This window comes from Sceloporus occidentalis, unplaced genomic scaffold, assembly GCF_023333645.1.
Source record: "Sceloporus occidentalis isolate IW3139 unplaced genomic scaffold, rSceOcc1.0.p SCAF_2, whole genome shotgun sequence".
NCBI lineage: Eukaryota > Metazoa > Chordata > Lepidosauria > Squamata > Phrynosomatidae > Sceloporus > Sceloporus occidentalis.
The window spans coordinates 243,550,471-243,578,278 of record NW_028316982.1 but is presented as its reverse complement, the minus strand read 5'-3'; the positions used below and the strand labels follow the sequence as shown (position 1 = coordinate 243,578,278).

The window sequence follows — 27,808 nt, the reverse complement described above, 5'->3', positions numbered from 1 at the left end:
TGGCAAAAAGTCATCCAGACATCATTTGTGAAAGATTCTGAAGGCCACAGAATAAAATTCAGCAAGGAACAATGCCTCTAAAATGGCTGAGAGCCAAAAAAAAAAAAAAAAATGCAGAATCTACATTGAAATAGTAACTGTTATGGATACAGCCTCAAAACTGATCTTAAATCAATGAAGCTCTGGTCAGACTTCATACAGGTCTGGGCATCACAGTTCAAGGATATTGACAAGCTAGAGCAGGGGTAGGCAACCTTTTTGAGCCGGGGGCCGGGTTGGTGTCCCTCAGGCGACTGGGGGGCCGAAGCCGGGGGGTGGAGCTTCCACCCTCCGGGGCGGGGCCACGTGCGGGGGGCGGAGCTTCCACCCTCCGGGGCGGGGCTGCGTACCGGGGGCGGAGCCTCCACCCTCCGGGGGCCAGGCCTCCCCACCTTTGCTGGCCCCTGACGGGGCCCCAGGCCCCGTCAGAGACCGGCAAAAAAGCTGGTGGGGGCCACCAGCGCTGGAGGGCCCCCTGGAGGGCCCCAGCGACAGCACCGGGCCTCCCAGAGGCCCCCTGCCGTCCCTCGGAGCCCTCCTGGAGGGCCCCAGGGATGGCAAAGGGCCCCCCAGAGGCCCCCTGCCGCCCTCGGAGCCCTCCTGGAGGGCCCCAGGGACGGCAGCAGGCCCCCCAGAGGCCCCCTGCCGCCCTCGGAGCCCTCCTGGAGGGCCCCAGGGACGGCAGCGGGCCCCCCAGACGCCCCCTGCCGCCCTCGGAGCCCTCCTGGAGGGCCCCAAGGACGGCAAAGGGTTCCCCCAGAGGCCCCCTGCCGCCCTCGGAGCCCTCCTGGAGGGCCCCAGGGACGGCAGCAGGCCCCCTGCCGCCCTTGGAGCCCTCCTGGAGGGCCCCAGGGACGGCAAAGGGCCCCCCAGAGGCCCCCTGCCGCCCTCGGAGCCCTCCTGGAGGGTCCCAGAGACGGCAAAGGGCCCCCCAGAGGCCCCCTGCCGCCCTCGGAGCCCTCCTGGAGGGCCCCAGGGATGGCAGCAGGCCCCCTGCCGCCCTCGGAGCCCTCCTGGAGGGCCCCAGGGACTGCAAAGGGTCCCCCAGAGACCCCCTGCCTCCCTCGGAGCCCTCCTGGAGGGCCCCAGGGACGGCAGCGGGCCCCCCAGACGCCCCCTGCCGCCCTCGGAGCCCTCCTGGAGGGTCCCAGAGACGGCAAAGGGCCCCCCAGAGGCCCCCTGCCGCCCTCGGAGCCCTCCTGGAGGGCCCCAGGGATGGCAGCAGGCCCCCTGCCGCCCTCGGAGCCCTCCTGGAGGGCCCCAGGGACTGCAAAGGGTCCCCCAGAGACCCCCTGCCGCCCTCGGAGCCCTCCTGGAGGGCCCCAGGGACGGCAAAGGGCCCCCCAGAGGCCCCCTGCCGCCCTCGGAGCCCTCCTGGAGGGTCCCAGAGACGGCAAAGGGCCCCCCAGAGGCCCCCTGCCGCCCTCGGAGCCCTCCTGGAGGGCCCCAGGGACGGCAGCAGGCCCCCTGCCGCCCTCGGAGCCCTCCTGGAGGGCCCCAGGGACGGAAAAGGGTCCCCCAGAGGCCCCCTGCCGCCCTTGGAGCCCTCCTGGAGGGCCCCAGGGACGGCAGCAGGCCCCCTGCCGCCCTCGGAGCCCTCCTGGAGGGCCCCAGGGACGGAAAAGGGCCCCCCAGAGGCCCCCTGCCGCCCTCGGAGCCCTCCTGGAGGGCCCCAGGGACGGAAAAGGGTCCCCCAGAGGCCCCCTGCCGCCCTCGGAGCCCTCCTGGAGGGCCCCAGGGACGGCAGCAGGCCCCCTGCCGCCCTCGGAGCCCTCCTGGAGGGCCCCAGGGACGGCAGCGGGCCACCCAGAGGCCCCCTGCCGCCCTCGGAGCCCTCCTGGAGGGCCCCAGGGACGGCAGCGGGCCACCCAGAGGCCCCCTGCCGCCCTCGGAGCCCTCCTGGAGGGCCCCAGGGACGGCAGCGGGCCTCCCAGAGGCCCCCTGCCGCCCTCGGAGCCCTCCTGGAGGGCCCCAGGGACGACAGCGGGCCACCCAGAGGCCCCCTGCCGCCCTCGGAGCCCTCCTGGAGGGCCCCAGGGACGGCAGCGGGCCTCCCAGAGGCCCCCTGCCGCCCTCGGAGCCCTCCTGGAGGGCCCCAGGGACGGCAGCGGGCCACCCAGAGGCCCCCTGCCGCCCTCGGAGCCCTCCTGGAGGGCCCCAGGGACGGCAGCGGGCCACCCAGAGGCCCCCTGCCGCCTTCGGAGCCCTCCTGGAGGGCCCCAGGGACGGCAGCGGGCCTCTCAAAGGCCCGCCGCCGCTGCCGCCGCGGCTGCCCATCGCGGCTTTTCGCCGCTCTGGGCGCCGCCATTTTGGGCGGCAAAATGGCGGCGAAGTCTCGCGCGACCTCCCCCAAGGTCGCGCGAGATTTCGCCGCCATTTTGGGTGAAAAAATGGCGGCGCCCATAGCCCCAGAGGCCGCTCTGGGCGCCGCCATTTTTCCAGCTAAAATGGCCGCGAAGTCTCGCGCGACCTCGAGGGAGGTCGCGCGAGACTTCGCCGCCATTTTGCCGCCCAAAATGGCGGCGCCCAGAGCGGCGAAACGCCGCGACGGGTGGCCGCCGCGGCGGCGGCGGCAAGGGGAGGCAGGGGCCGGTCGCCAGGCCTCTGCGGGCCGCATCCGGCCCGCGGGCCGGAGGTTGCCGACCCCTGAGCTAGAGTGTGTCCAGCAGAGAGTGACCAAAATGGTGACAGGTCTGAAAACCATGCCATATGTGCAGCAGCTTAGGGACCTGGGTGTGTGTGTGTGTGTGTGTGTGTGTATATATATATAAATAAGTTGCCCTGGTTAAAGACCAGCAGTAGACATTTAAGTCGAAGGAGACAAGCAACACACAACCGCACAGTTCTCAATATTTTACAGTGTATTTTAATACAGTGGAGCCTTGCCTTATGTGGGGGATCTGTTTTGGACCCACCCACCCCCTACATAAGGCAAATAACATGTATGCTCGAGCCCTATTCAGTTGAATGGGGGCTAATGCTCATGGCAGGGTGGCGCGAATGCATCACGGGCACAGGAGCCATTCATTTAATTGCCGTGCGGCTTCTGCATAAACCAGAAGCCGCATATGGTGCACCCGCGTATGGAGCGGGCACACTGTATTTTTAAAGTGTTGCTGATCTTTAAACTACTTTTGTTTTGTAGGAGCCCTTTTGTTTTATGTTATATTTTTTATCTTATTTAGTTTGCATTAGTTGTATTGAAGCCATCTCACATTGTTTTGTAGAAAGTGAGGTATAACTTAATTATATGTCAAATGACCATTTGTAGTAGCTTGCCATTTGGAGTAAGGAGCTCAGCGCATGCTTAGTGCATTTTTGCACACTTCAGTACAAAAGCAGAAGATACAACAGCAGCTACCATGTGCAACAGTTTAAAACAAGTTCAACATGTACAAAAGAGTTCCTGATATAGAGTAGCATTATAAGAGGCAATAAAATGTAGCTTCTCTGTTTTAAAGCTTTACTTATCATTGGAGTGGTTTCCAGCAGCATAACTGCTAATGTGGGAGGAAGTAGAAAGAAACAAAAACATGAAAGGAAATTAAATCAAAGGCAGTATAGACAATAGTTGCAAAGGTAGAATAAAGTAAAGATTGCCAACAGGCTACACTGACGCAGCAGGAGCTCTCAAGACAGCCAAACTGACTACTACCAAGAGAATCACTTCCAAAAAAGGCTAAATAAATCATTATGAGGGGTACTGAAAAGTTCTTGACCAACCTTGAGACATGAAACTTACATATTCACCTCAAAGTTCAATACATTTGGTATGTCATTTCTCAAGTTTCTTTAACCCTTCCAAAAAAAAATCTGACATCAGGTCACTGAAATACTGCTCAGCTGCTGCTATTACCTCTGAATCCTTTGAAAACTTGCTTCTCTTCAAACTCTTTTTAAGGCTTGGAACAGGAAATAGTCAGATGCAGCAAGATCTGGCGAGTAACGTGACTGGTTTAGACATTCAAACCTCAAATTCTTCATAACATTCATTGCCTGTGAGGACGTGCATTGTACTGCAAAAAGAGAACACCTTTCTGCAGCACTTTTGCTGTTTTTCCAATGCCTTCTTTAAAGAATTCTGCATTAATTGACCCTTCTGAAGATAAGTCATTTACAAAAAATACCTTCCTTATCCCCAAAAACTGTGGCTACGGCCTTTCCTGATGATCTTTGAGATTTGAATTCCTTCAGCCATGAAGAACCTGAGTGGTACCACAACAAGAATTGTTGTTTGGTCTCCAGATCCTAGTGATGTAACCATGCTTCATCAATGATGTGTTCCAAAAAGTTATCACTAGATTGCTCAAAATGCTGCAAAATCAACAAAGGTATCTGCCTGATTTTGGTTCTGTTTGACATTCAAATATTTTGGCACTCACGAGTCTGACAGTTTCTGCACAGCCAACTGCTCTTGAATTATAAACCCGATGAGTTCCTGAGATATCTCTAGTGTCTCAGCAACTCTTATAGCTGAGAATTGCCAAAATCAGGTCATAAACACGCTCAACAATTTCAGGAGCTGACACTATTCACGGAGTCCCAGACCTTGCTGCATCTTCCATAATGAAAAGTTGGCATATCACTTCTTCATAGTTGAGTGTGACAGGCACTTTTTCACTCAATGTTTGCATCATGTACTCTTGGCGTTTTCTTCTGCAGAAACAGGAACTTCTTGACAGCCCAGAGTTCAGCATTTGAAAATTCCAGAGTTTTCATTGACATGGTTCTAACAATAATCCGGAAAAAAATACAGAAAGTAGAGCTATGATCCTGAAAATTGGCAATTTAAAATTTTAAAAAAACACTCTTTCAAGCTGCAGTGACAAAATTATGCTCAGATTTTGGGACCTCGGTCAGGCCAAGAACTTTTTAGCATCCCCTGGTAGGAAAGCAACCAGACTTTACTCTTGATCTACCTCATCATGGTTAATTCTGTAAGTAAATAATAATAATAAATAATAAATTTTATTTTTACCCCGCCTTTCCATAAATATGATCAAGGCGGCTTACAAGATTTAAAACATTACAATACAAGTTAAAAATTCAATATAAAAGTTAAAAACATTACTACAAAAAACAGGAACAGGAAATCAATAAAATACACATGTCAAGGGCAAAGAGAAGAAGAAGTTAATTTACAACAGTCCGGGGTCAAAAAGGGAAAAATAAGGGGCAGGAAAATAAATAATTTAACTAAGGTGGGAAGGCCAACCGAAATAGATACGAAATAAATCTGATGTTGAAAGACATAGTTAAACTGAAACTACAATTGCAAATTATGAGTGTATGCCTACAGGCCTTATCAAGTTTTCCTGTTTTATCATATCTTCTTGGTATTTTTCTCCCACATCTACAATCTTGGAGCAACCATATCATTGAGAAACAAAACATTTCAAGCTCCTGTTATTGTTCCAAACAGTTCATACAAATAAACAACATAGCAGGCCTGCACAACATATGGCCTTGGGGCAGCATGTGGCCTGCCAAAGGTTCTTGGGCAACCCGCAAGGAACAACTTCAAGAACAATTTCAAGGCTCCTCTGCTGCTCAGCCGCCTACTGAGGGCCATGTGGAGGAGGATGAGCAAATACTCACCCGCAAGGCTCCTTCACTGCTCAGCTTTCTCCTGAGAAGGCCAAGGGGCAAAGGAAGAAGAGGGAGAAATGCTCACTCCTCAAGATTTCTGCATTGCTTGGCTTTTTCCTGAAGAGAGGGCCGGGCAGAGGAAGGAGAGGATGGAATTAATATTAATAATATTTATTATTAATAATTAACAAGCCTGAAGAAGCTCAACCTATTTTAATTTAGGCCCCTACCTACTGTCAAGTTGTGGAAGTCTGCAATAGAGCAAGCAGACCCATTTGTGGTTGAACAACACAAAGTACAAGATAGTAGCTCACAGATCACAGCACTGGCAAATTTCATCTTAGCTAATATTAGAGCCAATGCTGGAGTTACAGAAGCTGCTGCGAGCATCATATTCTATTTATTCATCTGTTACGTTGCTCATCTGAGCAGACAGTTCTCATGAGCATCATGAACTGGTCTTAAGAATATGACTACAGGGAAAATGCCTCAAAGGACAAGTATAAACAAAGCTAAAAGATTGTTCTCTTATAATTATACCATAATTACAAAATAATTATTTTAAAATCTTAATTATAAAAGCAATAAAACAAAGGTAAGGTTTCCATTAATTCCAACTGGTTCAAACATTTATCATAGTTTGACTGTTTTCATGTTTATTTCCACAGCCTCACCCACCTTTTCTTCCTTCCTTCAGCATCAAGTGAAGATATTCCAAGAGTTGTGAAATGTTGATACCAGCTCACTTACAGTCTCCTATTTTACATCTGGATTGCACAATGACCAGAATTATATAGGTGGTGTACTGTACACTATAATTACAGCGCTTTAGAAATAAAGTTTAATAATAATAATAATAATAATAATAATAAATATTAATTCATACAAATGAACAACACAAAGTACAAGATAGTAGCTCACAGATCACAGCACTGATAAGCACACACAAAGGCTGCAGTTCTTTAGTCAGGAGTCTGTCCCGTTGAAAACAGAAAACAGTGTGCACAGACACACAGTAAAATCTAAAATGTTCTAAAATGAACAATCTTCACAAAATGATTCAGATGGATCACTGATAGGATTCAGAAACTGGGCTTGTATATCCACCACAATGCTTTGTTGATATAGATTTTCCTGATACTGATTTCCATTCCTGGATAGCAAAGCTGTATTCTGTTTCTGCATGCATAGTTGCCAAATGATAATTTGCTATCAGTGCAGAATCCTGGCTTAATATCTTCCACAGGTGTTTTGAAAAGATGCAATTTGCAGAACTTAGAACACAGCAAAACACACATGACATATTACATGGGACACTATCAAGCATACCTAACAGATGGACATCCAAGTTGTCTAAAAAAACCTGAAAAGGTGATTCCACCACACTCCTACGCAGTATGTTCCATTGTCCAACACTTTTTAACATCAGTCCGCGTGAGGCTGAATCTGTGGATGGCAAGCCCGCATATTGGGCAGGCGCACTGTGCCTTGCATTTCTCCCTGCTGAAATTCATTTTGCTATTTCTGCCCCAGCTCTCTTATCTGTTCAAGTCATTCTGAATTCTGATCCTGTCTTCTGGGGTATTAGCTACCCTAGAGGACCTAATAATTTGCAGTGTCATCTGCAAATTTGATAAGCATGCCCCTATTTCATCATCCAAGTCATTAATAAAGATGTTGAACAGTCCTGGGCCCAGGACAGAACTCTGTAGCACCCCACTAGTCTCTTCTCTTCATAATGGAGAGGAGTTATTGGAAATCACCCTTTGGGTTTGGTCAGTCAACCAAATACAAATCCACCTAACAGTCACATTCTCTAGCCCATAGTTTACTAGCTTTTTTGCAAAGATACCATGAGGAAATTTGTCAAAGAACCTACTGAAATCCAGACACACTACATACACAGCATCTCCCTCATCTACCAAATGTGTAACTCCATCAAAAAGAGACATGATTAGTTGGCACAACTTGTCTTTTTTGAGAAATCCATGTTGACTTTTAGTGATCATGGCATTCCTTTCTAAGTGCTTACAGATTGTCTGTTTCATTATCTGTTCTATCATCTTTCTTGATATTGATGTCAGGGTGACTGGATAGTAATTATTTGGACCCTCTTTTTTCCCCTTTTGAAGACAGGGAAAACATTTGCCCTCCTCTACTCTGCTGGGACTTCTGTTCTCCAGTTCTCAAATGTTATATCCAGTAGTTCTTAATTACTTTGGCCAGTTTTTAATACTCTTGGATGAAGTTCATCTGGCGCTAGAGATTTGGATTTATTTACAGTAGCCAGGTATTCTTGTAGTACCTCTTTACCTATTCTGTGCTGGATTTCTCCTACTGTATCATCCGCTCCATTTTCCCCAGTTTGAACACTGTTGTCCTTTTGGGAAAAGACAGAAAGAGAGAAAGTATTTCAGTAGTTCTGTCTTTTCACTGTCCTGTTCTATACATCTGGTCACCAAGAAGGGAAAAGGAGAGGCTGATAAAAGAAAAAGGCATCCTTTGATGCATTTTAAGAGAAGCCTTCAAATGATCTCTAGAAGGTTCAAAATGTTTTTTTTTCTTTATTTATGCACAGCTTACCTAACCTGGTTGTTTTATTTCACATATGCATACTGTTAATTTTAAATTAAAAATTGCTGAAATATAATGAAATAGTCTTCTTTATTGTTATATGAAGCAATGCCTATTATTTCCATGTTATTTCTGCTTCTGATAGTAAATTTTGTGTTAAAGCAATAATGCCAAGAAACACATCCATATTGTTAACTGAAGTATTTCTGTAGAGATAGCAATCAGCCTTTTGAAGAGAGTGACGTGTGTGCACACTCCAAAATAAAATGAAAATAATGAGGCACTGGATAGCAAAAGATGTAGATATTACCGTTTCTACTGGAGCCTCATAATTTTTTAAATTTTTATTTTACAAAGGATTCCCTCCAAAACCTGAAAAGAATGTTGTGACTTGATAGCATTTTGACAGCAACCCATGGAAAAAACACATACACACCATGCAAAACAAACAAACAAACAAACAAATCAGAAAGATCCTTGAATCCCTGTTGTTCACTATGGCAATGTTAGCCAGTATGGAATCTGCGGGTTTTACTTGTGTCATCTATAAATGTAAGCCATAATTTACATGGAGGGGATGTTATATAAAAATTATGCAGATTATCATTTTGAAAATTTGCTACAGATTGAGTCTCCCTTACAAAATCCAAAATTGTCTACATGGATGTCTGAGATAGTGACACTTTTGCTCTCTGATGCTTCAATGTACACAAAATTATTTCATTCACAAAATTATTTAAAATATTGCATTCAAAATATTGTGTACAAAATTACCTTCAGGCTATATGTATAAAGCACATAAATATATTTTCAAATACAACCTCAGATAAGGAGAGTGTGTCTCCTAAATGAATGCCTGGAGGAAGTAATGAGCTAGATGAAGAAAAACAAATTGAACCTGAATCCAGACAAGACAGATGTGCTTCCTATCAAGGTCTTAATCTGGGTTTGGAAGTGTGTCAACCAGTTCTGGATGAAGTTACACTCACCCTGAAAGATTATCTTTATAGTTTGGGGGTACTTCTTGTTCCACTGCTCTAAATGACAGCTCAAATAGATTTGACAGCCAGGAGTGCTTACTATCAGCTTCAGCTAATACACCAGCTGTGCAGGTTTATCCAGATGACTTTTAAATGATGAATTTTAAATGTGGATTGTTTTAGAATGTACATGTCTTATTTGTCTGTTTTAACTGTTGCACATTTTAATTAATGTGTTTTAACTGATATTGTGTATTGTTATTTGTTGTTGTTCCCTGCCTCAATACAAGGGGAAAGAAGGGTAAGAAATAAATATTGTTGTTGTCGTTAGAAACATATATAAATTTCATGTTTAGGCTTGGGTCACATCCCCAAGATATCCCATTATGTACATGCAAATATTCCAAAATCTAAAGAACTCCAAAATCCCAAACACTTTTGGTCCCAAGCATTTTGGAAAAGGGAGACGCAATCTGTATATCCAACTGCAGATGCCCATGCTGCACTGTTTCAAAATTCCAAATATGCTACAAAATGAAAAAGGCTGAACTGAACTATGGTTAACTGAAAGCATGCTGGAGAACACTGAATACAATCTTCTTCACTAGTGACTTAAACAACAATTAAAAAAATAAAATTGAGTCCTTAGAAAGGTCTTTTAAATCACATTTAAATGAAATCAACCCTTGCTGCCTAGGGCAAAAGGGCGGTCTGCCAGCACCGGTGTTTGCTGCGTGAAGGAGCCGCAGCGGACAAACCACGTGACTCCTCCAAGCAGCAAAAAGAAGCCGCAAAAAGCGGCTTCTTTTTGCAGCTCCATTATGATGCCACAAAGCGCCATTGACGCATTTGCGGCATCATAATGGCACAGAGACATGCGGATGCTAAGCGCCCGCTACGTCAAGATGGTGGCGCCCATGTAGAATGGGCGCCACCATTTTGTACATGCTCGGCGCGTACTAGGGTTAGTAAAGGACGCCCCTTCCTAGCCTTAGTAAGCACCGAGCACATACTTTTGGCATGTGCAGAACACACCTAAGATTCAAAAGAGCCATTGGTCATGTTGGCTGAAGCGACTTTTGGAGATGTAGTCCAAAAGTTAACTTTTCCCAGGCTCTGTATTCCATGTATATAATCCTGAGATAGATGGGTCACTAGTTCTATCTGGTAGGAACAAAATGCTTTTACCCTTCCGACCTAGTTCCCACAATCCAAGAACATCATCCAGCAGTAACTAGCCAGGATATTTAATGCCATTGTAAAGTAAATAAGGTCAATGCTCCCCATGACATCATTTGTTCAGCTCCTCCTCTGATAGCACAGGTGGACTAAGCCAGCCTTTGGCCTGACAGTAGCATACTGAGGATACCAGCAAGATTTTAGAATCTAGATCCCCCAAAACAATTAAGTACATTTATTAAAAATGAACATTTCATAAGTACTGCATGTCTTCAGAAACACAAGTTTTCAAATGACACACTACTCTCGCAGAACAGCTCTGTGGTTTTAGAGGAAAGCAATAAAACTTGCTGCTTGTGTCCCATTGTACCTGATGTTTTTGTGCTATCTGGTAATAATCATATCATCCAGGAACTGGGTTGCTGAAGAAGCAATATACAAATCACTTAAAAAAAGAATGACATGATGTCGGATCTTCTGATTATTATTAGCTGCAGGTACTATTGTTGACAACAGGCACTTAAAAGGCAATCAGACTCCGGAGAATTAACTATCTCTTGATACCAACCTAATGTTACTTCCTGCCCTAAACAGTTTCCTTTACAAACTTAAAACAACCAGCTGGATTCATGCATTCAATCACACTCAGAATTTCCGCTAAAGTTGTGAGGTAAGGAGGTGGGGGAAGCCAATGAAACCAACTTCATGAGTTTTAATGCTAGGCAAACACAAGCAATGTGTCTTTGGTTACTAGAAGCTTCATAGCAACTGCTTGCGTTATGGCTTTTACTGCTTTTTATTAGAAGAGGAAACTGAAGGCGGAAGTAAAAAAACCAAAACAATAACAACAACAACAAAACCAATAGGTCATCCCCCCCCCCCCCCCCCCAGAAATTAGAAAAGCATGAAACTCAGTACAGCAGGCCCTTGGTATCTGGCGAGCTTTGGTTCCAGAACCTCCCATGGATACTAAAATCTGTGGATGCTTAAGTAGCATTAAGTGACATAGTAAAATGCTGTTCCTTCCATAAAACAGCAAAATCAAGATTTGCTTATTTGAATTACACATATATATATATATATATTCAAATAAGCAAGCACACATATACACACACACCATATATACTGAACTATAAGTCAACCTCACATATAAGGCAAGGGCACATTTTGGGGGCAAAATTATGGATTTTGATATGACCCATGGATAAGTTGAGGAGAAAATTTAGGGCCATGTAACAAAGGATCTAAAGGACAAAACACAGGAAAACAATGCCAAAGAACGTACAAAACTTCAGCAGGCATAACTGTTTGTGCTCATACTAAAGGTAGGGCAGAGGAGAGAGTAAATTGGGGGGGGGGGTATTTCCAGGACTCTTGCCTTTCACCAGGAGATGGTTCCTTTTTAAATAATAAACAGTACTTACATTGACCCGTGGATAAGTTGACTCAGGTTTGGGGGGGTCAATTTTTTGGCTAAAATTTCTAGACTTATACAGGAGTGTATACAGTATATAATATTTTCAAACTGTGGGAGGTTGACTTCATGGATTAAAAAAAATCTGTGCCTATACATAGAAACAGCCAATTCCCTGACACCTTCCTCTGACACGCACCCTTCCCCCTTTGCTAGAAAGTCCTGCCACGAGTAGTTTCTTTACCATAAATAGCTCATAGCTTCTGATTTAATGCACAGGTTAATTGCATCAGAAACCTAAGCCTCCTAAGAAAAAGCAAACTATGAGAGATACTACTTGATCCTGGGACAATCTCTGTCAAAAGAGAGAAAGAAGGAGAGGCTGCTGGGTTTAATGATGACTCATTATATGGAACCAGCCCCCCCCCCCCCAGCACAAGTCGAAAAAGCACCATTTAAGGCAGGACTTCTTTCAACCTTAAACCGAATTAGATCTGCCGATCACTGCCAATGGGGGTCTGCAACTGGGGAAGCATTCATCTAGGAAGGTGGGGAAGGGAGGCAATGGGACAGGCGACCAAACCGACTTTCTCCCTTTCTCCACTCCCAAGTATTCCCTTAGGCTGCACCCACATGGCAGAAGCGATCCAGTTTGACACCACTTTAGCAGCCTTGGCTCCTTCTATGGAATTCTGGGAATTTAAGATCTGTACTAAAAGAAATGACAGTACTATCCATAGGGGAACCATGCTTCTCCATAGAGAAACCATAATTGTCCTTAGAGAAACATTGCAGAATACTTTGGGTTTCCCTATGGGCAAGTATTCTCCTATGTTCCCCTATGGGCAAGTATGCTTTCTCTATGGCCAACTATGATTTCCCTAATGGCAAGTACTGTCATTTGTTTTAGTGCGTCCTGGTTTGCTTATGGCCTTTTAATAAAACTTTAATATTTTAATACCTAATTTTTAACTTGATTTTAAAAATTGTTTAATGAACTGCTTTTAAAATCTTATATTTATTGTTAATTTAGGTTTTTGCATAGTTTTTTTTAATGTGCATTGTTTTAAATATACATGAGTGGCTCTGGATTCCATTATTGAGGGGAAATGGGGAAGGGACTAAAACGGCTGAAACTGAAAAGTCTGATTTAAAAGAAAGAAATAAGGTCAGATATTCCAAGATGCCAGTTTTGGGCATGAGCCCTGGCAGGACGTGCCAATACTTTCCACCGTAAAGGTAAAAGGACCCAGGAGACCAAAGTTGAACAAGTGCGGTTGTTATTTTATTTTTAATCTGATTTTTCTTTATTAAAATGTATTTCTTTGTTGAAACCAGATGGTTTAGGGTCAAACTAGGCATTTAAAACAAAGGATCTAATCCAGGTATTAACATTTTCTTAACCCAATTAGTTAAAAGAGAGAAAGAAAGAAAGAGTCTAGGGTCCAGGACACACTGCAGAAACGATCCAGTCTGAGACCGCTTTAACTGCCTTGGCTGAGTGCTTGGGAAGAATCCTGTCAGTTGCAGTTTGTTGTGGGACCAGAGCTCTCTCTGACAGAGAAGCCTCAATGTCTCACAAAACTACACTTCCCAGAACTCCCTAGCACTGAGCCAGGGCAGTTAAAGCGGCCTCAAGCCGGGTTATTTCTGCAGTGTGGATGCAGCCTTCCAAGCCAGATTCCTCTTCTTTCTCCTCCTCCTCCTCCTCCTCCTTCTATACCTTTCCCTTCCACCCGATAAATATTGCATCAGACACAGAGAGAGAGAGAGAGACCACGCCGCTTGCAAAATGGATTCCTCTTGGAGCATGTGGCCGAGCAGGGCTTAGTATTAAATGGGGCCAATGAGGAGGAGGAAGGAAACCCCATTCTCACGTGCAAATCCAGACCCTTTTAACTCCTCTTTTCCAGCCTCCATCCTGGCTAGGTTTATAAAGGAGCTAGATCTGTCAAGAGGAAGGAGAGAATGAAGGGAAAAGAAAGAAGGCAAGGAAGAAAGGGGCGCCTTTCGGGCTACTCACCCTCCTTCCTTTTCGCCCGGTTGCCCTCAGCCCCAGATCAGGCCCGAATGGTGGAAGGTGGGAGAAGAAGGGAAAGGGATGGGAAGCGGCTCTGAGTTTTCCCGGGCTCCTTCTGGATGCAAAAGGAGCAGATAAGACTTTCTACAACCGCCTCGCCTTCTGCTGCCTGTGTCTCTGGCGCAAGGGCTCCTCCTCCTCCTCCTCTCTCCGGAGTGAATGGGAGGAAGGAGGAGGAGGCGGAGGGATGGCTGGCTGCCTGCCTGCCTCTTTCCCCGCCCTCTGACTGGGCTGCTGCTGCTGCTGCTGCTGCCTTATTACGGAGGGATGGAAAGTGGGCTGGGAGGAGGGTGCGTCCTCCTTTCCCAGGACGCGTCCTCCTCCTTTTCCAAGGCCCGCCCTGCATTCCAGCCTTCTGCCCCGGAGCAATTCACAATGTCCTCCATTCTGAGCTTGACTGCGAAGCGTGAATTGGCATTCAGCTATTTTAATAGCTTAGTATTTGCTCATGTCCTCCATTTTAAGAACGACTGAGGAGGATGAACTTACATTTCTACTACGCGTGTGTTTTAACAGCCTTTCTTGGGCCATGTCCTCCATTGCTTCTTCAGCGTCCTCCATTTCAAGAATGACTAAGGAGGATTAATTTACACTTCTGTTACTTGTGTCTTTGTGTGTTGTGTGTTTTACAATAGCTTTTATTAATCCCTTCATTGTCTTTTTAAACACCGCCCCACATTTTTGCCGTGCCTTGCCCTCCTTGGCGCTTAGGACATCTGGTCACGATGAAGCGTGTGACTAGTACTAGCCCTAGAGCCAGCGAAGAGGAGGAGGAAGAGGCGGGGGGGGGGAAGAAACGTTTCGTGACGTCACGCGAGGGAGGCGGTTAAGATGAGGGGCGGGGAAAGCCAGCCACAGACGCGCATGCGCACATTCTGTCCTCGCGCGCGCGGGAGAGAGGGAGGGAAAGGCGGCTTCGTGCGCGCGCTCCCCTTTCCAACCGTCAACCTTCCCGCCTCCAGCGGTGCCTCTTCTTGCTGCAACTGCAAGGCTCAGTCAGCGCTGGGCTTCCTTCCTGTTCCCTTCATGGCCCCAAAAGACGCACTTATATAGTTAAACCACTCCCATAAACCAGTGTGTGGCGTCACTAGGGTCGGTGTCACCTTGTGCTGTGCCTGTAGTAGTAGCTCAAATAGTGTCACACAAACACACCCGCCCACCACTGAGGGCCTCCCATTCCACACCATACAGATAATAATAATAATAATAATAATAATAATAATAATTAATAATAATAATTTATATTCTGCCTTTTCCCGAAGGAATCAAGGCGGATTACAGCAGAAAGATAACAATAACATGATAAGAATAAAATTTGAAAGTAGAAACCATCCCATCCCCTGACCCTTTTACGTTTACATTCCTATTACATGTGTGATTGTTTTAACAGTTTTTCTCCTCCATCGTTTCTTCAGTGTCTTCCATTTTAAGAATGACTGAGGATTAATTTACATTTCTATTAAATGTGCGTGTGTGTTAACAGTTTTTCTTTGGTCACGTCCTCCATCGTTTCTTCAGAGTCCTCCATTTTAAGAATGACAAGATTAATTTACATTTCTATTATATGTGTGTGTGTGTTTTATAGTAACTTTTCTTTGATCGTGTCCTCCATTGTTTCTTGGAACGCTCATGGAATAAAGATAAATCTTTATTGAATAAGTCTCCAGACCATTTCAATTTATTTATATATATATATATATATATACACACACACACACACACACACACACACACACACATATACATACACACATACATATACACAATGATAAAAAAGGAAAAGAACATACATTGTTAAAACTTACATTAAAAAAATCTCTATAAAATTTAGAATATTTGGATAATTACACCCCTCTTGTAATTTGCACAACAGTCTGTCTTGAGTTGCTTGTGGGGTTTTCGGGCTATGTGGCCATGTTCTAGAAGAGTTTGTTCCTGACATTTTGCCAGCATCTGTGGCTGGCATATGAGTTTCCTCATCCACAGGGTCACCATGAGTTGGGGCGAACAACACACAATGCGTGTGAGGGCGAACAACACACATACTATACGCAGCTTTGAGGTTATGTGCTCAAGCCGCATGGGAGTGTGCCGGGCACAAGGGGCAGTGCATCCCATTTGGATGAATGGGGCACATGCCCATGGCACGCGCACTTGAATGGGGCTCAAGCATAGGCAGAATTCACCTTACACTGGGGGGGTCCGGAACGGCGAGATTCGACTGTATAATAATGCACAGTAATGTGGTTGTGAAATGTGGGATCCAAGTGCAGTGGGATGAGGCCTGTAAAACAGGGTGATGCGGAAAGCTTGACTTAGTGGTATTGGACTAAGACTCTGAGGATCATGGTTCAAATCCCCACTTAGCTATAGAAACCCACTGGATGGTCTTGGGCAAGTCAGACACACACACAGTCTCAGAGGACAGCAATAACAACCCCCCTCTAACCAAATATTGCCAAGAAAACCCTGTGTCAGTTTGCCTTAGAGTCACCGTAAATCGGAAACAACTTCAAGGCGCACAACAGCAATTGCTGATTTTATAGGAATTTGGTGTTCTAAATCGAAAAATGACCTCAGATTTGCTCCATGACGTATATTTTTTTCACAACTTGCTTTGACTTCTCTATGTTGTAATACCTCACTGAATTAAATGATCCTGCAAAAAGGGGTTAAAATCTTCTAACAGATTTTTTGTGAGTTTTTAGGGCTATGAGGCTATGTTCTAGAAGAGTTTTTACCTGATGTTTAATCTGCTGATATCAGGGACGTAGCCAAGGGGGGGGGGGGGGTTCTTGGGATCTGGACCCCCCCCCTTCCATTAGAAAAATTAATGGTGTGTGCTGCTGCACCGCCGTGCTCAAGCCCCATTATAATGGTGGCACTTAGTCTGGACCCCCCCTTCCTAAAATCCTAGCTACGTCCCTGCTGATATGAAACACAAAATCAGTTCAAAAGCGCTAAAAGAAATTGTACTGGAACATCAGCACCTAATCAAAGCTGAGTAACAACTGGATTGATACAAATTTCTAATTTGGGGGAAAATGTGTGCTACAACATTTTTATAGTGGTTTTTTTTTTAATTCGATACCCAAAACATTAAACACAGCTACAATATTGATAAAGCTTTTTCATCGCAGTCCTGTGTAAATTGGCCATAAATGTTCAAAGGGCTTGTTTAGCATAAATGTTCTGGCATTATAAATAAATGCATTTTTTTAAATGTTCAAGTAATAGTACATTCTGCTTCCAGGAAAGTTAGTTCTATTCTTGAAGAAGTTTTTAAAATGAAATGCTGTAGTGAGGAGAGCCCTGAGAGAGGGAGAGCTGAAGGGGCTGAAGTGAGCCAGGTGGGAAGGGAGGGAGGAACCAGTCAGGAGGCTGAGTTAGAGAAGGAGGGGCCAAGGTTCCCTGAGAGGGGGATAAAAGAGAAGGGAGAGCGGCGCTTGGGAGGAGGGATATATTGCGGAAGAGGAGGTCGGGGAGCTGCGGACGAGAGAGGGGCAGTGGAGGTAAAGAGAAGTCCTGGGAGGGACGGGGTCCCGGTCTCCCTGCAAGCCCGGCCCAGCTTTCGAAAGAGGGGACCTCACCAGGAGGTAGAGTTAAGGCATCCCCGTACGGAGGGGGATTTTGCCTACTCTGACGAGGAGGTTTGGAGAGGACCACCCAGCAGGGACCTAGAGGACGAATGGTGGGACCCTAAAGGGGAGAAGTGGGAGTGTGGCCCTCCTCCGCAAAACCGTGACAAAGCTGACTGGGAGCCGCTAGAGAAGCACTCCGCTGGACAGAGGAGCAGCGCCCCGGGAGACGCCGTGGTTGGGGAGACCTAAAGCTAAGGACTTGAGTTTTGAGAGTTGGAACCGAACTGGTTGGCTTGTTGGCCTTGTTTTTGTTAGTTATTTGGGAAGAAGGGGAAGAATAGTTTGTTGGTGAATTAAACATTGTTGCAGCAAAAGCCTGCGTCTAGTAAGTTTGTTCGGCACGTGGGTCAGAACTTCCCTTTTTCGGGCCCATCATGCAGCCTGCTACGCCAGCCCCGCCCACAAATGCATATATCGTTCTAATCCCAGTTCATTGCCTTAGCTGCTGATAACCTGGATTTATTTCTTTTGGCATAGCAGACACTAGTTATTTGAAACATTTTTATAGCACCTTTAAGTGAGTAAGATTCCAGCCTAGTTTAGCTCATGTGCAAGTCATATTACAGTGAAACAATAATCTGGACATCATAAAAAAGTACTAAAATAACATTAAAAGTCAAATCCTATACACTTTTATTTAGAAGTAAGTCTCACTCGAGAGCCAGCAAAGCCTACTGGTTGTTTCATTTCATATGTGGATATCGTTAATTTGCTGAAACGAGTTAAACTGCTGTTTATTTTTATGATATACAAATCTATCCCTGTGCTTTCCATGTTATTTCTGTCACTGGTACCCAACTTTCTGTTAAAAACATAATACAGTCAGCTCTCCATATCCATGGATTCTTTAGACACAGATTTAACCATCCATGGCTTGTAAATGTTCCAAAAACATATACATTCCAAAAGGCAAACCTTGATTTTTTTAATTTTCGATAAGAGACACCATTTTGCTTCACCACTGTATTTAATGGAAGTTGAGTATCCATGGATTTTGGTATCCACAGGGCATCCTGAAACCAAACTAAAGTCCAAGGGTCCACTGTACCTAGGTACACAATTGCTTCATTAATTGAAATATGCCTGTATTGAGACAAGCTTGTGGTTACTACTAGTTGCTGTGGAAGAATGCTTTAATGGAGAATGTTGTACAATACTTTTCACCCATTTTGTTTTCTCTCTTTTAATCTTTTATCTGTTTTCAGCTATTAAGAACAGCTATATTTCAAGACAGCAACAACTTGAAAAGCCCACTTCATTTTTGGCTATAAGCTAAAAACATGGAAAACTCCAGTAGTGTTTTTGAACAAATTTGTTACAAGTTTCCTTAACCTTACAAAAAACAGGCAAGAGTTGGTAAATAAGTAAATATGTTCTAAGGCTGCCTCCATACTGCAGAAATATTCCATGTTGATCCCCATTTTAACTGCCATGGTTCAATGCTATGGAAATTCTGAGAACTGTAGTTTGTTGTGGCACCGGAGCTCTCTGACAGAGAAGTCTACATGTCTCACAAAACTACAGTTCCCAAAATTGCTTAACACTGAGCCGTGACAGTTAAATTGGGGTCAACTTGGATTATTTCTACAGTGTGGATGCAGCCTAAGTGAAGAAATGTGGAAAAAATCTTATAAGATAAAAGGAAAGGTTAGAGCCATGCAAGAACTACTGAAAGCATGAAAACATCTATGGGTGGCATGAGAAGGAGAGAACAACTTTTTAAATAACACGGTAACAGGTTTTCTTTTCTTTTTTTCTTCCTTTAAACTATTCTCATAAGATTACAGATTAAGAAAAGGGTGTGCTTGTTATAAAGTGTAATCAAAAGAAATTAAGCTTCTGTGGGTGTTCCCAGATTAGGGTTTTTATTGTGCAATTACTCTGCATCATTCATGGAATTTTATAGGAAGTCAACTACTTTCTTCTTCTGTTTCCCCACTGCTGTTTCTGTCTTCTTCTTTTTTCTTACCAGAAAATCATCCATGTGAGAGAGAAAGAGATGGGGAGAGAAATAATGGAATAGCTGCATGTTGCCTTTTGAGTGATAACCATCCTTCTGGAAGCACCCTTTGTTGATATGATAAGGGGCATATGTAACATTGATGATACAATGGGACAAATTTCTATCCCATTCGGAAAATACTCTCTGCTGAGGGAAATGTCCTCCTATGATGGGCCAGTCTTTGTGCCGGCCAACCTGCAGCCAACAAGAGCATTTCACCTGAATGCTGCATGGAAATTTTCTTGCATGTGTATTGCCCACATGCAGTACACCATCTACTTGAGCAGGGGATAGATGCATATTTTAGCGGTTACCATCATACATAAGGTCTTTAGTTAGTATATTTTCTGACACTGATAACCTGGTGAAAAGATGTACACTACATTATTTCCAGTTTTTAAAATATGGTGCAGTTGAGAGCCATTGTTATAAACTAAGCTGGGTTTCTCATTGTATACTCCCTGCCAAGGTAAGTTTTTCTCTTCCAAGGATAAGATGCCTTGGCATTATAGCACTGTGGCAGTTTTATGCCATATTTTCCTGGTTTACTTAATATATGCTACTAGAATGAATATTTACCTCTTAGCACAACCAGATATTCACCAATTGTTGGATGACCTGTCCTTTGTCTCTGCGTATACTCTCATTTCCTTGTAAAACATCAAGCACTTTATAAATTCACATAATTAATTTAGGTTCATCATTGTTCTGAAAGTGGGTGCAGTAGTTTCTTCAAGGCTTCTTATTGTCTATTCTACACCTACATCAGGAGTAATAGACCAGTGTATAAATTCAGCTTGGAGAATTCAGTTGGATTTGTAGACCAAGTCCTCCCTCTGCCTCTGATGGCACCATTTTCTTCACTTGGTCCTTCTTGGATCTAATCTAGTGAGTGCACATTTTGCCCTCCCACCTCTTAGGTCTGTCCCTTAGATGATGTTGGAACCCATCTCTTCCAACTATACCTAGCAGCATTGTTGGAAATTGTTCCTTTACTGTAAATGTGCCTTAACAAGTGCTCTTAAGGAATGTTGTCTTTATGTTCTCAGCAGCATTCAACAGGTAGCACAGTGTCTTCATCTTCAGATGTGCAGCAGTCACCTTCAGAATTACTGTACTCTGAAAGCAGTGTTCCAGAACTTCCCCTGAAGCAGGGACGTAGCCAGGATTTTAGGAGGGGGGGGGGTTCCAGACTAAGTGCCACCATTATAATGGGGCTTGTGCGCAGTGGCGCAGCAGCACACACCATTCATTTTTCTAATGGAAGGGGGGGTCCGGACCCCAAGAACCCCCCCCTTGGCTATGTCCCTGCCTGAAGTACAGTACAGTATTTTCATTTCACTTCACTTCTAGACTTCTCAGAACAGCTATAGCCAGGTATATTTTTCTCTTGCCCTGCTTCTGTCAGTGGGAACTGACTTCCACCCACATACGCCACAATGAAAAAACAGTAACGTGGAATTATATTTGCAATAACCACCCACCCCATCCTGAACAAGGGGAAATAATTTAACACTGTTGATAGTGTAGCCATGGATTTAATTTGCAGTGCAGCCTCTCTCATTGAGGGAATCATGAATACCAACATGGACCTGACTGCAAAGCTTATTTGATTGCATTTTTTTTCTTTTCCTGAGAAGGACACTTTCTATTTTAGTAAATAGTAGGTTGTTTAAGTATGTGGTGAGGTTTCAGATTACAATCTTTCAGTTTCTTTCTGTTTGGGCAGAAGAATGAGTTCTGTGGTCTCAAGACATATACCAGCTTCTCTGCAGTATATTCCAACAACAAAATGGCCTTGGACCTTTTATGTCACAATAAATTGCACTAGTCAGAACAATAACAACAAAACCCCACTGGGACACTAGCACAAATGCAACTGATCTGCTGAGGCAAAAATTGTCCCAGTTTGTTCTTGTCCATTAAAAAAATCATGGCAAGTGACTCCATTACTTACAAATCCTCAGGTGACAATGTCCTTTAACTTCACAAATCCTCCATAAAATACCTTACTTGTGGTCTAATCCTATGTGAATTATACAACAATAAAGGTTCTGGGGAAGGTTAAATAGGTAATGTTTCTTTAGCATACAAATGTTGAAATTGTACCCCACTTTTAACTTCCTACTCCCAAATCCAGGGGTTTGTCCCAACTAAAGTATACTCACTGAATCAGTGGTAACTTGTAAACTGGTATCTGTGTAAATTTCATTGATTCAATATATCCACTCTAATTGCAAGTAACAATTGATTTTTCAGCCATAGTTAGAAGGCTGTGATATACTATAACTAGAAGCATGCATGTATCTTCATAGAACTGCTCAGAGCCCAGAAAGGTAAGTTTAACTTATGTTCATTATGTTTAAAAGCAATTCATTCCATTACTCATTACAGCAGTTTAAAAGCAGTCTAATACTATTAACTGTTACAGTAATAAAAAAAATTGTTACGTAGTACTCATTTTCTATTACTTTATGTTAATTTTCTAGGTATGCTACATGCATTTCTGAGTCACTGTTTGGAGTTGTGCATTGAGATTTTTTTCAGTTCATTTCAATGAGCTTGTAGTAGTTTTTTCACAGTTAATCCAAGCTGAACTGGTTTGGTTTGGTTTTTTTCAAAAGGCAATTCTTTTAGCTGACTAGGATGTTGGGCAACATGGAGTCTTCTCTAGTCCAGGGATAGGAATTATGTGGCAGTTTCCACAGTTGTTGGACTGGAGAAATGCTGCTGTTCAGTGCCTTCTGGAAGACCAAAAACTTCCTACCCCAGCAGTCTCTAAGGCAATACCTATTCATTCATTGATATACAATTCCTATTCTGAACAGGAATGAATTTAAGTAGGAAGGAGGAGGAATAGGGAGCATTCTTTGAAAGAAGTTTATTTCCTACTTATCCATGCCTGTTTCTCAGTTCACCACACCATGAAGGGCAGTTCTCTTGCTATTAAAGGAGAAGATATCAATCAGATCTCATCAAGCATTTTCACTTATCACAATTCCATTCATTTCCATTGAGTGGAAACCAGTGCCAGATGTACTTGCAAATCATGTAAACTACAGCTTAGTGCCTCAGATTCTATGGGACCTCACTAAATACAAATAAATAAATAAAGTCTTAGAACAATACACTTTCTTTTGGTAATGTTATGGGCATCTGAAAATTGTCATGATTTAGTCTTCATATGTTTACATCCACTCCTGATGAAATTTTACTCCTATAGATTCTCCTCAAAATAGGACAGAGATGTTATAGATGCATGATCCAGCTATTTCAGCTTAAGAATGCAGTTTGAAACTCATTTCTGTTGAGAAATGCTTTCCTACAGCTAGAGATTTTTGGTGTTTAATAGTCTTAAATAATGCCATTGAGACACATTTTTGCCAAAATAAAATCTGCTCTTAATCATAACCACAGCATTTTGTTTGAGCAAGTTCTGCCTTGGGGTAAACATCTGGGTAAATCGCTCTACCTCTGACTCTTTGCAGATCCAGGCAGGCACCATGGTATCATCATCCCTGTCTGCAAGATGCCATGATATATACCATTAAGTTCAGTTGTCCAGGAAGCTACTTTAAAAGAAGGAAAACCAAAATTCTGCATTATTTAGCAGCACAGTGTATAGACTAAGCAAAAACCCATGACTTGGACTCCATTGGTTATTAAGTTAATAACTAAGGACTGCAAAAGCAGCATTAATAATGAGCAAGTCATCTTTGGTAGGATAACATCATAATAGACACTGAGATACTGTTTTTGCTGACAAATCAGAACTCCTATTTTGTAGTGGTGTAAGTGGTGTAGTGGTTTGAGTGTTGGACTAGGATTCTCCAAAACCAAGGTTCAAATCCCTGCTCAGCCATGTAAATCCACTGGATGACCTTGGGCAGGTCACATTGCCTCAGCCTTAGAGGAGAACAGTGACAAACCCCCTCTGAACTAATCTTGCTAGTAAAACCCTAGGATGTGGTTGCCCCAAGTCAGAGTCAACTTGAAGGCACATTTTAAAAAGTGTGGGATTTACATGGACAGAGCCCTGCAAAAACTGCTTGAAAAATAGACTACAGAATAATATTACAGAATTATATAGGAGAATTGCTTTTCTTTCACATCCTGCCCTTCCTTTCAAAGAGTCTAGGGAAGAACAGTATAAAGTCATAAAGCAAAACATGTCCATCAAAAGTTAAAGCAGGAAACATTAGGCAGCTTAAGAGTCAATCCCCCTCAACTAAGGGGCTGGACAGATGGGGAGAAAGGGACGGATAGAGGCCACCCTTTTATGCCCCACATCATTGCTGTAGCAACCACATGTCGTGGCAATGATGTGCTCAGAAAAAGAGCTGCAAAATGAGGCTCGTTTTTCTGCCGCTGCCAAGGCGTCATTAGCACCCTGGAGCGGTGATCTTTGTTGTGTGCCACGCCATTTGTATGCATCACACAATGCACATCATCGGCATGCACACTGTCTGAAGGTGTGCGCACCAAAATGGTGATGGGAGAGTGTGGTAGGGCTCGGGAGTGTGGAGACGCTCCACTTTCTCGAGCCCTTAAATCGACCCCAGGACAGCGCTTTTTGCCCATCTGTATTGGGCCTAAGTTTCTAGGTGCTTCACACCAATGAGTGGGTAGGACCAGAGCAAAAAACAGTTCAAGCTAACTTGGAGAGGTCAAAGAAAATGGTTTAAGAGGAGAGAGAGAATACAAACTAATTAATAACTCTCTCATACACAAATACATGCATTCATTGTTGTTATTTGTCATCAAGTCAATTTTGACTTATGGCAACCCTAAGAATGAGAAACTTCCAAGATTCCTGGTCATCAACTATCCTCCTCGGGTCATGCAAACCCAGGGCTGTGGTTTTCTTGACTGAATCAATCCACTTGCAGTGCAATCTCCCTCTTTTCCTACTGCTTTTCAGTTTACCAAGTGCTATATTCTTTTCCAATGAGTTAGATTCTCTCATGAGATGTGCAAAGTATAACAGCCATACTTTAGTCATCTTTGCTTCTAGTGAGAGTTCAGGCTTGATTTGCTCTAAGACCTATGCATTTTATCTTTTTAGAAGTCCATGGTATCTGTAGAAATCTCCTCCAGCACCATGTTTCAACTGAGTTGATTTCTTCCTGTAAGCTTTCTTCACTGTCCACTTTTCTCAACCATATATAGAATCATAGAGCTGGAAGAGACCTCAAGGGCCACCCAGTCCAACCCCCTGCCATGCAGGAATACACAAAGCACCCACAACATAGTTTGAGCAAGTCCTTAGTATCTGCTGGGGTTAGGTTCCAAGATCCCCCGTGAGTATCAAAATCTGTTGATGCTCGAGTCCCATTAAATACAATGGCATAATAAAGTGGTGACCTTTACATGGAAGAGTGCTAATAATACTGTGGATACTTAAAAAGATAAACAAATGAACAGATCAGACCTAAATTCTCCCTGGAAAGCTATATGATCAAATTGAGGCTGTCATGCTTTGGCCACATCATACGAAGGCACCATTCATTAGAAAAGACAACAATGCTAGGAAATGTGGGGGTAGCAGAAAGAGAGGATGACAGCTTGCCAGATGGATAGACTCAGTCAGGAAGGTCATAGGTATGAATTTACATGACCTAAGTAGAGCAGTGGAGAATAGGGAGTCTTGGAGATGTGTCATCCACAGGGTTGCCATGATTTGGGGTCAGCTCAAGGGCAGTTAACAAATGCTTTGGGGAATATATATATATATTCAAGCCTTGGATGGTTGAATTCATGAGTCAAGAATCTGTGGGTTTGAAGGGTTGATGGTACTATGGCCTTTCCAATAAAACACATTTATTCATATGCACACTTACATACGCTAAAACTCAGATTCATAACACAGACAAACTAGGGGAAAGCCACCTACTGGAACCAAAGCAAGACTTTAAAAGTGCAGTTCCCTCATGGGTTGGGGGATATTTGGAGTCACAGGAATGAGTTAACTCTTCCCAGCCCAGCCCATGTTTTTTTTCAAATTGATCCTCTGCAATACATACATACACCTTATCTCTCACCCACACATGCACACACACTGCAATTAGGGTTGGAAATGACTTTCATTAAAGCAAAAGAAGAATATATGAGCTGTCAAATGTCGTCAGACTTCCGTTTGCAGCACCCCTTACCTGAATAGGGCTGGTGAGAGTTGTCCAAAATAATCTAGACAGCCACAAGTGGACCACTTCTACATTAAAGGTACTGGAAGATTCCTTTTGGGTGCTTGCATGTTGCAAACCTGATTGTTCAAGAGAAACATGTTTAGGAGGGGAGATGGGGAGATAGAAAGGGTCTGTGGGTTGCATTCTGCCCATATTCCAGAGGTTATCCCCTGCCACCTCCAAGTGTGCTTCTTAATGGATGACGGCTGGGCAATGTGGCCATCAAGCCACATGGATGGCTCTGCATTCTTAAATGAAAGAGCAGGCTTCGTGTAACTGACATAGTCCAAATCAGTAGCCAAAAGTTGTGGGTGGAAATGCTTGGCTTTTCTCAGTTGCTACCAAGCTTCAAACGAATCAGGCATACAGTAATTTTGCATGTAGCCAGAATGTGAAAAAAAGCACCACCTACACCACCACATCAAAAGCCTTCCCAGTCCTCAAAAATAGAACCATCTTTCCATTACAATCATTATCTTTTAGATGTGAAGCATTAAATAAAGGTAAGAAATTGAAAGCTGTCAACTCTTGGTTTCATATTTGAATCTACCCACTCCCACACACACACACACACACACACACACACACACACACCTTTCTTGACTAGAGAAGAACTTGCACGACAGCTGATTTGATTGTGTCTTTCATTTAAAATAAAACACTTCAGGCTATCTGCCGGTGTGATCATTGGTTTCAATTCAGTTTTTGTTGTTGACTTTAGATCTGCACAAATTATTTCTTTGTCAGTACCTGTATTCAAGTGTCCTCACCAGTAGATCCAAAGTTCTTATCAAATGCTATTTAACTGTTCTTCAGTCGATACTATATTTTGATTGCACATCGTGCCCATTTCTAGTTACCACAACTGTTCCATAAGATAAGTGTACAATTTACAATTGGTAACGTTTTATGTCTTTGAACATCTCAACCATTCTCCTGCATGCGTCAATAGTGACCTTGACCCTGCCTGTAACAAGCATGAGTCTGCAGCCAAGCTGTCACTGTGCAGGATATTTGGAGTGTTCAAATCCATTGGAAAAGGATTTAAGAATGGAATGTGGAGGAGAGTGTCAGGGAGGAGCAAACTCCAAGGTATGCAATCTGTCCATTACATGTCAAAGCTTGGAAAAGTTCTTTTTTTTTTTTTTTTTTTTTTGAACTATGCCTCCCAGGATCCCTCAAACAGCATGGCCAGTAGCAGTTTTAGCTAGCTATTCTGGCTGTAATGCACAAAAGTAACTTTTCCAAGCTCTCTTATAGCCAATTAATAAAGAGAGAGAGAACAATTAAAATGGCTGTTGTTAACTTTTATTAAACTTTTTATAGTAAAAAAGTTTGAAAAGATGTCTTTTCATACCATTTCTAAAAGAGGTCAGACTGAGAACTGATTGCAATTCCAAGGTCCTTAGCTTTGTAAAGTAAAACTTTGGACAAAGTGCCCCATATTATTTTTGCAGACAAGCTGGTAAGGTGTTGGCTAAACACTATTAAGTGAATTTACAGATGGTTGATTGCCCAACCCTAAAGAGCACCTAATCATGACTAGTGAGGTGTCACAGGATTCTGTTGTTGGCCTGATGTGGTTCAATGTCTTTATACATGACCTAGATGAGTTGAGGGGATGCTCATCATATTTGCAGAGAACACCAAACTGAGAGGGTAGTAAGCACAACTTCACAGACTGGAGAACTGGGCCAAGCAAAATTAATTCTGACATGGATAAATATCCAATTATTCATTTAGAAAAGAAAAAAATCATATGAATAGATATAAGATATCTATTCCCTTGGTTGATAACAGTATATGTGGCATGCGTGGGTCTTAGTAAAATATGAGCCACCAATGTGATGTTGCTACTGCACTGTCACTCAGTTGCTCAGCCTAACTCCTCCATGGAGCAGAGGAACAGAAATCAAGGCCTGCATGCTCCTGTTCAATCTGCTGGGAGGCTGGAGCAGGTTGAACTCAGCTCCCCAGAAGTAGGGGATCATAAAGCACTGTCCCAAAAAACATGTACACGTGGAAGTCAAAAACTCTGCTCACCAGAAGTGGTGAATACGAAGCACTGTCCAAAAGGGGTCTTGTGTACATGGAAACCAAAAACTGCTCACCAGAAATGGTGAAT

At 43.8% G+C, this 27,808-nt stretch overlaps 1 protein-coding gene across 6 annotated transcripts in view; it reads right to left on the bottom strand.

Annotated features, from left to right (window-relative positions):
• SLC7A1 (solute carrier family 7 member 1) overlaps positions 1 to 14,594 on the bottom strand; it is a 60,277-nt gene extending 45,683 nt beyond the window's left edge. Inside the window, exon 1 of one of the 6 annotated variants that reach the window (XM_089512556.1) lies at positions 14,458 to 14,594. In XM_089512556.1, the coding sequence (XP_089368682.1) occupies positions 14,458 to 14,509 (52 nt within the window). In that variant the 5' untranslated portion in view covers positions 14,510 to 14,594. The other 5 variants (XM_089512559.1, XM_089512558.1, XM_089512561.1 and 2 more) reach the window with 5 other exon arrangements.
• Positions 14,595 to 27,808: the final 13,214 nt, after the last annotated feature.